We start from the raw sequence: 15,535 nt of genomic DNA, 5'->3' as shown, positions 1-15,535 counted from the left end.
AATGTTGTGATTTTTTACAGTAAAATTTTATGTTCACCTCAAATTCTAACAATTACTTTTTGTACACATACCAAAATTACCCTTTAGCTAACCGATATAGTGTGACATTAAATTAAAGGTTTTACGATTTACATATCGAGTATATTCATTTAGTGTTTAATAATTAGATGATGGATAGAAAATATAAGAAGATCGCTGAAACCAATACGTTTGATTGTCCTATATATTGAAGATTTGTGGATTTTTATTCATTTTTTCGTCCTCACCTCTTTTTTTATTTAGAAATTTTTAAATGTATCAAATGTTTATCATTAAAAAAAATGTGATTCATGTAGTTCGCCATAAAAAGGAACTAGTAGGAACGCTATATTTATATTTTTTTTAAATATAAGGGCAAACAATTTATTTATTTATTATTCTTTTTTTTTCATAAAAACAGTATATAAATGTTGATTGTTGTTTACTTGCAAGAGTCGTCATTTTCTCTTGTTTTGTTTAATATTCATATATCTATATCTTTACAATTATGATTTAATATATAAATATTTTTTCTACGCGAATATTTTATAATTCAGTTTTCAGTATATATGTATGTATATATAGTCCATTATTTGTATAATCTATGCACTTTAATGGTTTTTGTTGTTCTTGTGTATTTATAATATTTAATACCCTTTTTCAGTATTAATATCAATATACTTTTATATTGTTTTTTCTTGTTTATCTTTTCTAAAAAAAACATTGTAACATTTATGTGTTGCACACTGAATTGTTTAACAAGAATTTTGTCTATTCATTTGCAATGTGTGTCACGCTGTTTTCTACAGAATATTTTAATGGTAATTTGCTAAAAATTTTGGATTTTCTTTTTTTTCCTCATCATATAAATATATTTTCTAAGAACATCATCATCGTATATTAATTTTAATAAATAGACACTAATTGATTATACATTATCTCAACGATATTACACAGTCAGTTTGTTTTATTTAATTTCTAGTTTTCATTATTATTATAATTATATTATTTTGTGTTAATTTCATTAACATTATTTAATTAATGTATAAAAATAGGAAAAACTGATACGCATCCAAGTGTTTGAATCTAAAAGGATCATTAATTTCTCCACTGTTTTGTAAATGACATCATGTAAAAGATTTTTGAGTGTTGGTTTTTTTCTGTAGCTTTACAACAAATTTCGTGTAGAAAATACTTATTTTAAAAAAATTGTTTTCTATAATAATAATTGTTGATAGTATGGCTTTCAATATTATTAATTTGTATATCTTAATTTAAAACAAATCACAGTACACATAAAATAGAATAAATTTGGCTATCTGTCAATAAATTTGATGATAAAGTATTACAAAAAATGAAGTGATTGTAATTTCTTTGTTCATTAAACACTTTCAAAATTCTAACCTAACATTGTTGGTGTTTTAAAACAGTGAGTTTGTAATAATATAAAGTACATATAGTTTGATTATCTCTTAATCAAATGAAACATTTTAAGTAAATTAGTAAATGTATCTAAAATAAAATCATTTGTTGTTATGCATAAGTATTTAAAAATTAAGTCATAGTATTAGGAAATCTTGAAAAGGAACGTAGGTAAATTAAGAACAATAAATTAAGAAAACTTTAAAAGTTTGAAAGGAATCTTAGGTTAAATTATCATTAACATATCACTATAGAAAGTTGAACACTCAATTTGGAGACTACCTTTTTTATATTTTCGCTTACGTATAAACACCTAATATTTTTTGCTTTTTTTGTTTCATTTTGATCAACACAATTAATGGCATTTCATATCTATACAAACATTTTCTTTGTTATTACGATACATTGTGATAATTTAGATCTGATTCTTGTAACTGATAAAGAAAAAAGTTTTTTTTTGCTGTACATTTACAAAGGAAAATGAGAGGGCAGTTCAAATGCAAGAATCAAAAATCTATCTGTTTCGCGGATATTTCTTTTTGTTTTGTTGCAACTTTTTATGTGTCCTTGCATTTTAGTTTTAGTAGTGGATCTTTTAAACGATTCGGTTCTATGAAACAAGAACGCGATCGTAGAAGCAACCGCTAGTTGCTTCCATTCGTGTTTTTCTGTGGCACTTGTGCTCCGGTGATTAAAGCTGTTTTGGAAGCCTCTCTTTCAGTACCATATATCTTTCCGGCCTTCTTTGCCATTGAACCAAGAAGCTCTTGAGATTTTTTGTGTGCGGAACGCAATGATTGTGCCCACTCTTTCAAACCAATTTCGTCCTAAGAAGAAAAAAATGGTTTTATTTATCTAGCAAACATGGATTCATAGCACGAAAATTCTTACTTGATTTGTTAAAACTATTTTTGTGTCCCTCAACTTAACCTGAATACATTGCTCATTTTTGTGTTGGACATAATCCTGGGAGACATCCTCAATTTGATCCATGAAAATTAGCTCTGGCTTCGTACTACTGCTTTCGGTGTGTAATTCAAGCCTATTTGAATGGTTTTAAGTAAAAATCCAACATTAACGTTATTTTTTTTTTCAATATCTTACCTGTTGGGATAAAGCTTTGCATATCTTGTTTGCCAGACAGACGCAAATGCTCCCCCCAGTTTTTTGATATAGCCGTGCAAAATGCAGTCAGATTCTTTTTCGTCAGCATCGAATTTTTGCTTTTGTTTGGATTTGCGTTTCGATTCGAGTTTATCTTGTTCTGAATTGACAGTTTCGAAAACGGTTTCAGCAACTTCTTGTTGCCATCTAAAATAAAAAAAAATATTTATATATTTTTCCAAACAAGCTACGAAATTTTTTAACAAGCTCATTTACCTTTCTGATATTGTAAGTGGAAAATATTTATAAAGTTCCTGATCTTGTTCCGTTAATTTGATGCCCTTTGTGTCTTCCTCGTCGAATGATCCAATGTCAAATGCATCAGCGGCATTTACTTCGCCGCGCGGTGGTATAAGCGGTGGTGTGTATTTCTGAATGTAAACTTGGTGCCAATCGATTCCCGCGAAAAACGGATGTGATTTCACCTCGTCAGCTCCATTTCCCTTACATCCTAATCGCTTGTCAATATCACGTTGCAATAAACCTTCCAACAAGCCTCTCAACTCCTTGCTAAACGAGTCCGGGAGTTCAACAGTCTACAAAAAAAAAGTTAAAATTTTATATAATGAAGCATTTTAGGAGACCCAACTTACCATTGTTAACGTCATTCTATCAATCTCATGTTTATCTTTGGTTTTGTGTTGCCTAAAAGGCGAATGGCCTTTTAATAATTTGTACAACATGCATCCGAAACTGAACCAGTCAGCGCTCGAGTCGTACGGTGTGCCCTTTGATAACACCTCAGGTGCCATATAGCCGTGTGTTCCGACAGATGCATGCGGTTTCTTCTTGGAAAAGTCACAAGCTAAGCCTAAATCCGAGATGCGCACATGTCCATTCTCATCCAATAAAATGTTAGCCGGCTTCAAGTCCCGGTACACGATGTAACGCTTGTGCATGTGTTCTAATCCTAAAATTACCTGAAATTATAAAAAAAAAATATTTATAAATATATATCTGATAAAAAACAAAATAAAAAAAAATTGATAAACAGGAAAAAAAATTTGCAGGTCCTACCCAGACTCGAACTGGGATCCTGAGATTCAGAGTCTCATATGCTAACCATTACACCATAGGACCAGTGTACTTGTATGGCAGCAAAAGGCCCATTACTATCCACGCGTCTTTTTGTGCGCATGACTTGCACCAATTTGCAAGTTCTGAACACATTTTGTACATGTCCTTCCTATCGCTCGTCCAAAATCACTATTTTGAGCATTTTTGAGACTTAAAAACCTCAAAATTAGTCAAAATAACAAATTTTAAAAATACACCGAGACATATCCGGTCATCATTTTCATTCGTCTCACGATTTAGTTGTGCTTTTTGTCGCACATCCGGATTGGCGTCACTGTCGTTGAATGATTGAATTAGCATGAAAGGCGAATTATGTGATTTCACTTTCATACAACTCAAAAATGGAAACGACAGGTAGTTTGTGAGAAATTATTAGAGATACGAAATAGTCTCTTAAGAGTCCTGTGAAATCAAAAGCTTTCTCAGGAAACGCCGACAATGGATCTTAACATTTCTTATGTCATCCAAAGCAGAATCCTCAAAATTCACTCAGCTCTCTAAGAAGGTCGCAAAGGATTTCTCAAAGTTCTTAGTGATTTTTGTTTTTGATGCAAATGAGAAGCTAATTTTTCAACGCTAAAAAGTTTTCTAAAGAATTTGAAATTAAAAATTATCGGACTTGTACGACGGGGGCAAATTTGGAGAAAATGACCAAAATATTCACATTTTTGGGCAAAAAAGTACAAATTTTCGAAAAAAAATCAAAATTTCTTCACATATTGGCTCACTAGGAAGACCGGGAATTGGCCTTTATCAACATTTTATCGGTCATTTCTTATTCTTGAAACTTGAAAACCAATTTGGGGAAAAAAGTATTCTTTTCTAAGATAAAAGACGTATTTTCCAAAAATATTCAAGAAAACAAGAAATTGCCTTACCTCTGCTGCGTAAAACTTCATATCAGCCTCATTGAATACACCGTGCTGGGACAAGTGATAGTGCAGATCGCCTCCATTCATTAAATCGAGAATAAAGCACAATTTATCTGGAGTATGGAAGGCGTATGTCATGCAAACTATAAATGGACAATCCACCTGAAACAAAACAAAAAACGAAAATCAGAAAAGCTCTAGAGAATATCTTTCATTGAAATAGCGAGGCTTTTTACTATAAACGACTTAGATCATATTAAAAAAAAAATGAAACAATTAATATTCTGAGCGAATACGTTTTTCACAAGTTTTTCATGTGGTAAGTGCTATGATTGATCAATTATATTTCAATCATATTTATTTATCGAGCGCAATAAGTCGCTCACACAACCATGAAATATTACGTCTAATTAGTTTTACATTGAAATTGTGTGATAGTAAGTAGTAGTACCGAATACCTAATGCGTAAAATGAGGTGAACGACATTGCTCAATCAACTTGTAAACTTTATTGATTTTTTTGTTCTTTCTATTTTTATGACTGCTGCATGAAAACTTTATAATGACGATGATGATGATGATGATGGGAGTCAAAAAATAGTTTTACTATCACACACACACGCCACAAAATTTCAATAGGACAAAAATACAAATTTACTTACCCCCGTACTAACTAACGACAACATTGTCCTCTCGTTTAGCGCTAGCGTTTCACCTTGTTTCATTTTAATACGTTTCTTGTCCAAACACTTCATGGCATACATTTTACCCGTATCTGCTTTCCTGCAACCGTACACTTCGCCGAAACCACCACGTCCAATTATGCGATGTACACTAAAGTCATTCATTGTGAGCTGATTGCCAATAAAAAGGGAGAAAAAAATAAAAGAAGAATGTCTTTATTATGTGACATTACATTCTGGAATTAGGTGAAATGAAAATATGTTCACCCCCTTGGTAAATGTAGCGAATTTACCGGACAGACAGCCCCGTGTGAGATTATCTACTTTGCTCTTTCTCTCGTCATTTTCGCTGAAATGTCTTCCACTCACACACACACACAAAGGAAGGATAAGGAGACAAATTATGTGCAAAACAATTTTCTTTTATTATTTATTTTCTAGATGTGTTATTTTTCGTCTCTTCTTTTTTTCGGTATCGTGTCTGCAAAGCTCAAGTGTTAAAAACTTTGGAATTGCTTGGAGAACGTTTCGTTACATCATTTCGGGGATGAATGGAAATAAAACTTAAGTATGAAAGCATAATGTGAATATTTGCAGCAATAAAACAACAACTCACCTGTATATTTAGCTCCAAGTTTTTCCACTGACAAAATCTCGTGTACTTGTCACTGTGAGAACCATGAGCAAAAAAATTAATAATTTTTAAGGTCCATCGTCAAAAAATTTTTTTTTACCTTTCAAGAAACTTTCGGAATGGCTCACCCCTTAGGTGATTAAAGATTTCCTCTATGTATGGCTCGAACAAATTAACTGGAACTTCATTCTTCATAAGATACTTTTGCACATAAGCAACTGCCTCTTTTGAGTATTCCTGAAAGGAAAAAAAATAATTGAAATGTTTATTATTCTAAAAATAGTGAAATAAATTTTCCTCAACTTAGGTATCTAGGAAACAAATTTCAAAGAAAGAAAGGTGTCAAATTTTAAAAACAGATTGGTAAAACAATAAAACTTCAGATATTTGTCCAAAATTATGAAAATATCTTCAAATTATGTTTTCATAAATTCATAATTTGTTTAGAAAAATTATGAACAAATTATGAATATTGTGAATCAATTAGAGAAATTGAAAGTCAAAATATTTAAAAAAAAGTTTAAAAGATACAAAAAAGTTAAAAGTAATCGTAATCTTGTAAAAAAGTAATCGATGTCGCAAGAACCATCAATTTGTATTATTTAATTGCTCAAGGAGTAAAATTAACCACTTAAGGGATCAATTTGAACACTTTTCATTCCGCAGGGCATGGGCCAATTAATGACCAATCACGTCAATTCAAAAAAGTGTCCTGATTGGTTCAAAATCAAAGAGCTTTCTCATTGGTCCAGGCTTTTAATTCACAAAAACCGCCATTGCCAGATCAAATTTCTAATAAGAATTTCTGTGAAATTAGCGTGCTTTTTTACGCAAAAACGCGGTAAATGTGTGAAAAACTTTGAAAGTAGCATCCATCAATTGTGTATTCAGTGAAAAGTTTCCAGATATTTACGTAGTTTTACGTAAAAAAGAAGAAATAAGTTGGCGTCACTTTTTTGGCAAGATGTCGAAATTAAATACTAGATTTAAAGACCGCTATCTTCAAGAACTGTTCGCTTACAACCCCGAAGACGAGATTTACGCATCTTCTCCGCTTACGATCGATGAAGAAGTACAGTTGATTCTTCAACTAAATTCATTGAGAAACGTGGAGTTTGCAAGCACCCAAGAATTCTTCGGAAGTGATTCGTCAGAAAAGGAAGTCACTGTCTCAGCGAATTCCGAAGATCCCATTGTTGAAGTTCCACCATCGCGGCCTTCAACTTCCAATGATGAAACAAATCATGTCGAAGCAAATTCCGAAGTCTCAAAAGATCCACCGCGTCCTTCAGTTGACAATTTTGAAGTTAATTTCGATTTCTTAAACGATTCCATAGAAAGCGAGGAAAACGCCGCTGCTTATTCAGAAATTCTCCATGACGAAATAATTGATGAGACAGTTGATATTTTGGACGATTCGACAGCAAACGAGGAAAATGTAGCAGCACATTATGAAGTTCACGATGATGATATTATTATACTGGAAAACCCGGTTCAAAATGTCCCGTTGCCCGATGTTCATGCTCATTCGTTGCCACGTAGCAGTAAGGATCAAGCAATCCAAACGGAAGAACCGAAAAGCAATCTCGCCTTAAATCACACTCCTAAAATCGAAATGATTGATTTGACCCATATTCCAAATTCGATCTCAAATGTTCCAACGGCACCGCAAACAATCGATTTGACTGGAATCATGAATTCGACAATTGATTTAGAACATGAGGCTGGACTTTATGTAACAGCTCGTCAAAGCGCCAAACGAAAGAGGGATAACCACGTCGTTAAAAGTGAGTTGATCGAAATTGTCGATGATGATGAAATAATTTGTTGTGGAACAGCAGTGCCTGCATTCAAAAATGAAATCATCAAAGTTGAGGAAGATGTTGTAATATGCGAGAACAATACAGTCGTAAAAACTGAGGTGATTGATTTAGATGCCACAGTTCCATTTATGGCAAGAAAGCGTGCACGTCTCGTTCCGAAGCCTTGCACTTCGACACCTTTAAGAGCACTTAATGATATCAACTTGCCAAAATTCAGTGGAGACACATCTCACGATCTCAGTCGAATTTCACATGTGTCGAACACTCCTGAAGCTTATCTACCGAAACGTCGCCGATTAAATGATGCTTCTGCTTCGACCAGCACTTTTGTTAGCAATCCTCTTCCTGGTAGTTCAACAATGACGAATAATGATTTGCTACTTCGGCACAACTATGCAGATCGTCATTTACAAACATCAAATCCGGGAAATTCTTTCTGCATCAAGAAAGAAGATAAGAAAACGGCTTTTTGTGAAACGTCGTTTGCAAAAGTGAAACGCGAAATGATTGAAATTCTTGACGACGACGAAGATGTTTTACTTTGCGAAACAAAATTGGCCACTATCAAGGAAGAATCTTTCGTCAAAATGGAAGATGATGTTGTGGTAAAGCAGGAGGTGGTTAAATTAGAGCACACAGTTCCACGTTTGCCACGAAAACGTGTTGCACGGCCTAGTACATCCACACCAATGACAGGGCAGACAAATATAAGTTTGCCCAGTTTCAGTGGAAACTCAGTACAAAATACTAGCTCAGTATCGCACATTAAAACCTATGTTGCAGTAGTTCCCCCCATGTCTCCTTTGCGAAAACAACGTCCATTAAACACTACTGCCTCAAGTAGCTTCGTTACAAATCGAACCCGGAACTTTACAACGCCTCGTCGCAACATTCCAGACCTTGATGATCGTCAATTACAAGGATTGTCTTTCGTATTGGGAGCATCAAACGATCTTCCCGCACTTCTACCACACGAAGATGAGAATGCAGAAAACGAGGAGGAGGATGATGAAGTGATGGCTAACCATTTAATGGAATTGCTAAACAATGGGGATCTCAAAACGTGGGACGAACTAGTGGACCAGATGGATTCGGTTCGCAAATTGTATGGCAAAAAGGATTTTAGTTCTTATATCATGGATCGTAACCGGGTAATTCCTCGCTTGAAGACAACGTACGAATCTTTGAACGACCGTCCCACATCTCAAATGTTGCAAGCCACACCAGCACGTCTCACAAAACAGCTGAAGCCACATCAACAAAGTGGATTAAAGTTCATGCTTTGGCGCGAGACACAAGATCCTGCTGGAGGCATCATTGCAGGTATGTATAAAATTTTGAAAAAAAAAAAAATCGTTTCATTTTTTTTTTATTTTTTGCGTTTTTTTATCGAAAAATCATGAAAACTATAAATTTTTTAAATTTGAACACAAAATTATACAAAAAACGAACAAAAATTTGTTTTTTAAATTCTGATAAAAAAAAATAATGGTCACGTGACCAAAATATTTTTCAATTTTTTTTTAAATTAGTTAATTAGTAAGGCCGCTCCAAAAATAAAAAAATTACTCAATAGTTTTTTTTAATTTTAATTTAATAATTTAATTTAATTTAGGCGATTCTGTTTCCATTTTTTGAAAAGTCAAAAATCCAAAGGATTTTTTTCATGGTTTTAATATTCAATTGTGTGCTTTAAAATAAAAAATTTTTTGAACAAAAAATTTTTTTTAAATATTTTTAAACTTTAAATTTTTTGGCATTTTCTTTTTTTAATTTTTTTTCTTTGAATTTTGTTAACAAAATTTTTTTAAACAATTTTTGATGATTTTTTTATTTTTCGTATAAAAATATTTCAAAACCATTATCATTATTATATTTTTTTTTGAAATTGCACTTGCCTTAATTTAATTTTTTTGATTTTTTTTTAAATTTAATAATCAATGTAAAAACTCAAAAATATTGATCAACGATCAAAAAATTTAAAAAAATTTATGTAATATTGTATGAAAAAAAGTATTTTGAAGTTTTTAATTTTTTTGTCCCCCCCCTATTTTTATTTCAAAAATTTTGGACAAAACTATTGAGTTTCATTTGGATTCAAATTAGTTTAATATATTTTGATAATTTTATCAAAATCCTGTTGAAAAAAAAACTGAAAATATTAAATTTATACGCCTCATTGACCATTGTCTTAAAAATAGGAAAATTTTAGCTTTTTTCTTAGTCTTTAGCTTTTTGTCGTATTAATATTTATTTAAACAGAAATGTCAATCATTTATTGAACCAAAATTTAAAAGAAATATATTAGATATCCCGAAAGATTGAAAAAAATTAGGAGGAAGGAAATCAAGAAAATTCTATTTTATTATTTTGACCTAATTTAGTACATTTTTATTATAGACGACATGGGACTTGGTAAAACGATGAGCATTATAGCATTGGTGGCTGAGACACTTTCACGCAAAATACCAGATAAACTTCGTCCTGCAGGAATTAGGTATACAGGACCGACACTTGTCATATGCCCGCCATCAATCGCAGCTCAATGGGCAGCCGAGATCTCGTCATCCTCCAGAGGCATCAAAGTGCTTGTAAGTTTTAACTCAATTTAAAGTGAAACCATCTAAATCAAAATTTCATTGCAGATCCATCACGGTACAACTAAAATTGAACAAGTTGAAGAGTTTATGATGTACGATGTTGTCATAACCAGCTACTATGCGGTCGTCAATGAAAAACGTCTCGGCAAAAAGTTAATGTACAAAGTGTACTGGAAACGGATCGTATTGGACGAGGGACATTTTGTTCGCAATTCAGAATCGCAGCAGTGTGAGGCAATATGTGCTCTGCAGGGAAAAATGCGATGGATTCTTACAGGAACACCTGTCCATAACCGCGTGGATGACGTTTTTTCATACTTGAAATTTTTGAAATGCACTCCTTTCGACGAAAAACGCATTTTCACTAGATGGACCACTAACCGAAAGGGATCGCACGATGGCACCAGTCGTTTAAACGTTATTTTGAAAGCTTTGATGATACGCCGAACAAAAGCGGAGCTCCAATTATTATCAGCAGAAAAAGTGGTAATTGATATCGAATACGATTTAGAACCGGTAGAAGCCGAAGCTTACAAACGATTGATGATGTTGTCGCAAGCATTAATGAAACTTTATTTAAATCACAAAGCTCAACAAGAGGGAACACTGGAAACTTGCGCGTACACCGGAGCGGAAATGCAAAAGTTGCAAAAAATTATGTTTAGCAAACTTAACGGGATCTTGCAGTATACCCACATATTTGTATTATTGTTGCGTCTCAGACAACTTTGCACTCACCCGGCTTTGATTAAATCCGTAAGACGAGATTTTAACTTTTTTGAGAATTTATAACATTATTTTTTTATTAAAAATAGATGCTGACTAACGGAGAACTAGATTCGGATGATTTGGAAAACGAAGAGGTTGAAGCAGAACACGTTAGTGCCATTAGTCAGATAATTAACGAATCCATTGAGAACAAGGACTTGTTCAATATTAAAAATGAGATATTCAGTAGCGAAAGGCCAAGCACAAAACTCGCAAAACTAATGGAAGTTTTGAAGGAAAAGTTTATCCCTACACAAGACAAAGGAATAATTGTGTGTGAATGGCCAAGTTTTCTCGATATCATTGCGGATCATTTGTCGGAAATGTCTCTTTCTTTCGAAATGTTTACCGGAAAAACAGATATGAAGGATCGCCCAGAAATTTTAAAGAGATTCAACAGTGACTGCATGAACCCTCGTATTTTGCTGATGTCCTTAGGAGTTGGAGGTGTTGGATTAAACTTGGCAAAGGCCAATCACATCTTTCTAATGACTACACATTGGAACCCTCAGAACGAAATTCAAGCAGAAGATCGCTGTTACCGTATTGGCCAAACAAAGAATGTATTCATTTACAAGTAAGATGTATATTCTAATTTAAAGAGTTTAATTCTAATCCTCATTTTATATTTTTTTTTAGATTTAGAGCAAGCGGTACGATCGAAGAGCGGATCTTTAATTTGCAGAAACAAAAATTGAAAATCGCTCATAATATAATAACAGGAGCGACTGGAAACAATTATCGTCTCACTGTAAACGATCTTAAATCGTTATTCGGAATCTAATGCTTCGTTGATTTTTCTCTTTAGTATTATACTTTATTTGTTTGAATGATTGATCATTCCCAATTAATTTTTTCCTATTCTACTGTTCGTGTTTTAACATTGTAACAAATAAACGAAAACAATTGACAAAAATTCGGTGAATATTATAATAATTATCTTTATTGAAACTCAATCTGGTTATACTTACATGAGTATGTGACAGCATTTCTTTCATAATAAAATTATCATATATTGTTCTCGCTAATTTTCGCCTTTCATCGTGACACTCGGTTTTCTCATAGCTCTTTATCTGTAATTATACACAAAATTGAAAAATCAGTATGTAGGTATTTAAAAAGATAAGACCGTCTCATATTGGAATTTAGTAGTTTTATTGAAAAAAAAAATTTAAATATATTTTCAAAAATATTATTTTTTTTTTTCGTTATTTAAATTGAACGTTTTTTAGTAGTATTTCAAAACATAGAACTTTATCAAAAAAATTTGTTAACCTTTTTTGACGAAATCTCTATTTACTTTTTATTTTATTTTCAAAAATTCTGAACAAAATTTAGTCACGACCCGACTTAATTATGAAAAAAAACTCACTGAAATCGTTATCAGATAACAAACATTATTCTAATTTCATGAATTTCAATTTACTATTACACTAAGTAAAGTGTTGTACTACGCAAAACTTTTTCATCGGCAATAAGTTATAAGAAGTTGTTGCCGTTCGATAGAGTATTAGCACTTGTTTTTCTTTTCTCGGCCTATGTACCTAAGTATTAAATTTCCGAGGCAAAAATAAATAAAGAAATGTTGTGTGTTCAAACAAAACAAATTAAACGAATAGCGTCCTCATGTAATCTTACAGCGAAAAAAAATATCAAAGACTTTTCCCTCATAACAAAATTAGATAGGAATATCATAAAAAAGTGAATTTTTCTTCACAGCTATTTATTTACTTCAGCGAAAATTCGGAATGCCCTTGATAATAAATTCTAGAGGAAAAAATACTTTCATTTAGTTTTTTTTTTCAAAATAAAATACACAAGGGATATTTACACACATTCACGAAAAAGAAAAAACTTTCTTTGCTAAACTGTTTTATCAACTCTATTTATGATGTCTACTGTCAACATTGAAGAAACTTTTTTAAATGTTATACACATACATAATGAGAATCCACGCTACGTAGGTAGTGCTTTATGTGTTTTGAAAATTTTTTTAATGATAAAAGCAAAAGATACCAAATATACTTTAGTTTTTTTTTTCAAATGGCTTCTAGCGTTGCTAGAATATATATTTAGGTTACATCTTGAATAGAGCGAGAGAGAGAAAAGCAGTCTTTTGATATTTTATTTACTAGACGTTGTCGTGCATTTTGTAGAAAAATTGTTCCTTTTGTGCGTTTTTAAATATGTAATGAAAAATTTGTTTTTTTTTTAATCATAAAAAGTTTTGTTTTGCACTTGATCAAATAATTAATTTTCTGTAAATACAAAAATTTAGCGTTCATACAGCGGATTTTTTAAAAAAAATTTTTGGAACATATGGAAGTATCATAAAAAACATTTTTTACTTATTTTGAGTGTAAACATCCTACGAAATATAACAATTAATATTACAACAACAACAAAACGACGATGATGACCGACGTAGTACATGTGAGTTTGTAGTAATATCAAATATAGAAAAGAAATTTATTACCTCTTCGTAAAATTTTAGATGTGGCACGGGTTCCTCCGACACATTTTCACAAAAATCTTTGAATAACAAATAACCTGCAAGGAAAAAAAAATCATAATGACGCTTTAAAAACCATTAATTTGAATAACAGATTGAGGATATTACCTAAAACTTGATTGAAAATTTTGTCAAAATTAACTTCTTGTTCTTTTTCTAGGTATTTATGCATGACACTCCGAACACTGAAAATTAAAAAAAATAATTATTAGTTTTTAATTTTTTATATTAAAAATAAAAAAAAACACCAGTCACCTCCATTTGTATCAAAATAAATAATTTTATGAATGAATTGATTGAGGAAAATACCTTTAGTTGGCATTTCCAGGATGAATACATGTTCAATAATATTTTATTAGATAATATTAAATAATAGAGTATTAGCGTGTTTATGTACACTTTTATAAAGCTCGTCGTTTATTTTGCTAAATTATTGGCAGCCGGCATGTTTTACTGCCTTTTTTATTTTATTTTTAGTAAGAAGAATAAAAATGGAAATAATAATGACTCAATTATATGACTACATGAATGTTAGCATAAATTATCATTTACTTTGAGTCAACTTGGATGTGTGTAGGTACTAAATACCTAGTACATGGTAGAGCACTATGCAAAAATGAAAACATTGCGATGACACACAGACACTCGAGTGTAGATACATAATATTGAAGTACATATACATTGGAGTAGTATGTGAATTTCAATTACCTTGGGTCTGGCAAAATGATCTTTTTGGAGGCTCGAGCAGCTGGTGTGCACTTTGATTTTTCCATGGCCATTAAATAGCTCACGTCGGCTAATACTGCTTCTAAATCCGCCATTTTGATGAGTTTTCCTCGAAATATATATATATTTATATATAAGTAGGTTGTGTATTTTTTTATTTATTGTAATGATAATTTCTTTCTTTTTGAATTTCGGATTTTCTTTTTTGCTTCACTCGTCACTTTGCCACTCTTCGTTAACAACTTGAACTATTTTTCAATCATTTTCACGTATTGCATCGTAATATTCTTGTGTGCGTTTTATTTTCTTCTTAGACGGCAATCTTTTTTTCACTTTTCTTTTTCTTGAAATACATTTGACCTTAAATGTGTAGGCTTTTATGGCACATAAATTTCAAAAACACTATTTCCACCAAGACTGCGAAAGCAATTCGTTTTGCTCTATACCAATATTAATTTCATTTTGAATCACAAATATATCAAAAGTAAAATCAATAACAATAGTTTTTCACAATTTTCACTTTTTCTTCTCTTCTTTTTTTCCTATAATTTTTTTTTGTGTTGATAATACGCCTTTGTACCCTTTGCACTAAATCGTAGCTCCGCAGTTTTTCTAATTGTCCGATTAATCGCGCGATGACCGTCACGAATGGGCTTGGTGTTGCGACAGTTTTATTATTCGTTTTTCCTGATTTTCGCGATTTTAGAACGCGAGAAAATTTGATGTTTACCTGCTTACGTTGAGGCGAGTAACCGGAATTTCGGATTTCGGAGGCGGGAGACCGGATTTCCGCCCAGTTTTAGTTTCCATTTCCGCCGTCAATTTCCGCAGCAGGGCACTTCCGGAAAGCCCGTATCCGGTAGAGCGTCCTCAATTCGGAAGTACGGACAATTTTTGACCGTTATTTACCGTTAAGAAAGTCCTTTATGGGCTCTTTTAGGAAGATTGAAGATGAAATGAGCTATTTTAGAGTTCTAAGATGTCGAAATTTGTCCTATTCTAAGCATTCATTAGTTTCGAGAAGGCGAATATACATCCAAGGAAGTTTCAGAAGAGCCCATTATCTGCTTTAAATCTCATTAAGAGCTTAAAAAAGTCGAAATTTTCTATTAAAGTTGAGATTTTCAGTAAAAAGGCTCATTTCCTTAATTTTTTGTCTTTTGTCAGATATTAAACGGAAGGTATCAGGCTTAATTGGATCTTTTGAAATTCTCAGAAGATCAAATGATCTTTTAGA

At 32.1% G+C, this 15,535-nt stretch overlaps 2 protein-coding genes and 1 non-coding gene across 3 annotated transcripts; 1 reads left to right on the top strand and 2 right to left on the bottom strand.

The window, feature by feature from the left end:
• Nucleotides 1–1,616: 1,616 nt before the first annotated feature.
• Nucleotides 1,617–15,021, bottom strand: LOC134827675 (G protein-coupled receptor kinase 1). The gene is made up of 13 exons (XM_063840436.1): nt 14,281–15,021; nt 13,681–13,757; nt 13,537–13,610; nt 12,032–12,133; nt 5,970–6,106; nt 5,852–5,903; nt 5,215–5,406; nt 4,560–4,715; nt 3,198–3,524; nt 2,821–3,140; nt 2,545–2,751; nt 2,332–2,482; nt 1,617–2,267 (listed from the first exon to the last, which is right to left on the bottom strand). The coding sequence occupies exons 1-13, from the start codon at nt 14,391–14,393 to the stop codon at nt 2,085–2,087; spliced, it is 2,091 nt and encodes a 696-aa protein (XP_063696506.1). The 5' UTR covers nt 14,394–15,021; the 3' UTR covers nt 1,617–2,084.
• On the bottom strand, nt 3,613–3,684 carry Trnaq-cug (transfer RNA glutamine (anticodon CUG)). The gene has a single exon. It is a non-coding gene; the product is annotated as a tRNA-Gln (tRNA).
• LOC134827673 (uncharacterized) lies at nt 6,557–12,059 on the top strand. The gene is made up of 5 exons (XM_063840434.1): nt 6,557–9,015; nt 10,093–10,283; nt 10,338–11,048; nt 11,108–11,637; nt 11,700–12,059. Exons 1-5 carry the CDS (start codon nt 6,834–6,836, stop codon nt 11,842–11,844), a joined length of 3,759 nt encoding a protein of 1,252 aa, XP_063696504.1. The 5' UTR covers nt 6,557–6,833; the 3' UTR covers nt 11,845–12,059.
• Nucleotides 15,022–15,535: the final 514 nt, after the last annotated feature.

Source organism: Culicoides brevitarsis, chromosome 1 (genome assembly GCF_036172545.1).
Source record: "Culicoides brevitarsis isolate CSIRO-B50_1 chromosome 1, AGI_CSIRO_Cbre_v1, whole genome shotgun sequence".
In the NCBI taxonomy this organism is placed as follows: Eukaryota; Metazoa; Arthropoda; class Insecta; order Diptera; family Ceratopogonidae; genus Culicoides; species Culicoides brevitarsis.
This window is presented reverse-complemented; position numbering and strand designations above follow the sequence as displayed.

Coding starts and splice junctions, on each gene's coding strand:
- LOC134827673 (XM_063840434.1), top strand. CDS start 6,834: ATGTCGAAATTAAATACTAGATTTAAAGACCGCTATCTTCAAGAACTG. Junction 10,284..10,337: donor CCAGAGGCATCAAAGTGCTT/GTAAGTTTTAAC, acceptor ATTTCATTGCAG/ATCCATCACGGTACAACTAA. Junction 11,638..11,699: donor AAGAATGTATTCATTTACAA/GTAAGATGTATA, acceptor ATTTTTTTTTAG/ATTTAGAGCAAGCGGTACGA.
- LOC134827675 (XM_063840436.1), bottom strand. CDS start 14,393: ATGGCGGATTTAGAAGCAGTATTAGCCGACGTGAGCTATTTAATGGCC. Junction 13,758..14,280: donor ATCATTTTGCCAGACCCAAG/GTAATTGAAATT, acceptor TTTAATTTTCAG/TGTTCGGAGTGTCATGCATA. Junction 2,268..2,331: donor AAATAGTTTTAACAAATCAA/GTAAGAATTTTC, acceptor TTTTCTTCTTAG/GACGAAATTGGTTTGAAAGA.